The 1,431-nt window shown below is 46.3% G+C and overlaps 1 protein-coding gene across 1 annotated transcript; it reads right to left on the bottom strand.

The window, feature by feature from the left end:
• Positions 1-721: 721 nt before the first annotated feature.
• On the bottom strand, positions 722-1,171 carry LOC104955516 (TBC1 domain family member 9B-like; the record flags this gene model as incomplete). Its single annotated transcript, XM_010782856.1, has 2 exons — positions 722-973; positions 1,053-1,171. Coding segments are annotated over 2 exons (371 nt in total), but the record flags the coding sequence as incomplete, so codon positions are not given.
• Between the last annotated feature and the right edge of the window lie 260 nt (positions 1,172-1,431).

The following is a 1,431-nucleotide window of genomic DNA, read 5'->3' as shown; positions in this document are numbered from 1 at the left end:
GTACAAAATTAGGAAAGTGCCGGTCAGAGGTCTTCTTTGTTATTTATTGAGCTTTAAAACAAATTGATAACGACTCTGTTCTCTGTATAATAATATAATAATATTTAATAAACGGTGCCTGCCTCTCTTTTCCTCCCCCTCTTCTGACAGCCCAGCAGCAGCAGGAGACGTGGGGAGAGGGAGGCGGGCTATTTCATCGTTATCAGAAAATGATCATATAGGGCACGCACGGAGCCGTTGGACCCCCAGAGCGTTGCGTATGTCGGTCTACCCACCTTGGGAACCTCCCCCCCCCCACACACAGAGCGGAGCAAGGCAACGAAACTTAAAATAAGAAGCAGCATTTTACGGCGCGCTATGCATGGGGCCGCCTTGAGGGGTTTCCCCACATGTCGTTTCAGTAAATTAAAGGGTGTTTCATGTTGTCGTTGCTGTGAACCTTCTTAATACCTTGGAAAATGCAGTTTAATACTTTTTAATAGCCTTAATTTTCGCTAAATTGATTTATCAACTTTTAATACTTTTTAAGACCCCGCGGACACCCTGAGTACCTTCAGGTAACTAGAGGAGTACCGTCAGGTAACTAGAGGAGTACCTTCAGGTAACTAGAGGAGTACCGTCAGGTTACTACAGAAGTTGTTAATTTACTCTTCAATGGCCAGGGCAGTTTGCGCTTCCTGTTTTCTGTTTCACTTTTTGAATGATATGAAAGAACTCTGGCCTGTGATTGGCCGGCCGTACCCTCCTTGCCCAACAGGAAGGAGTAGAAGCACAGGTGGTTGACGGACAGGTAGAGCCAGCCCTGCCGCGGCACCCTTCCCTTCCAGAAGCTGCAGGAGTAATAGTTGACCAGCTTCTCTTCCTCCGGCATCCCAAACAGCCTCCTCATCTTCAGCTCCGCCTCCCGAAACTTCCCACAATCCTCCTCCTGCTCCTCGCCCTGCTTCAGCCGGTTCTCCTCTGCGATGATGCCCTGCAGGAAGTGACATCACTCACTGAAAGGATGACACAAAGGAAGAGAGACCTGAGCAAGTAAACAGGAAGTGACATACTGAGATCTTTCCCTTGACGAAGGTGGTGACGTCTTCGTCGTTGTCAAAGATGGAGATGGTCTGCAGCAGTTTTGACTCAAGCCAATCCCAGTGCTCCGTGATCTCCTTCCTGGACGAGCCTGCAAGACACAGCCCAGGGTTAAAATTAAAACCCAAACACACGCGGTCTCTATCGTGCGGTTAATAAACAGTTTGCCTGCCACTCATCGTGAGCACCTGTCACCTGTTGTCTGTTAAAGGCCAAAACCACGCCACCATAACAATACATTGATAGTTGGCATCTATCAAAACAATAATACATATAAATAATAAAACATCATATACAAAACATTCATAATGTTTCATTATAAATATAAATAAGATAGAAATGCAAAATGGC

The sequence above is a fragment of the Notothenia coriiceps genome, unplaced genomic scaffold (genome assembly GCF_000735185.1).
Source record: "Notothenia coriiceps isolate Sejong01 unplaced genomic scaffold, NC01 NC01_scaffold00000594, whole genome shotgun sequence".
Lineage (NCBI taxonomy): Eukaryota > Metazoa > Chordata > Actinopteri > Perciformes > Nototheniidae > Notothenia > Notothenia coriiceps.
This window is presented reverse-complemented; position numbering and strand designations above follow the sequence as displayed.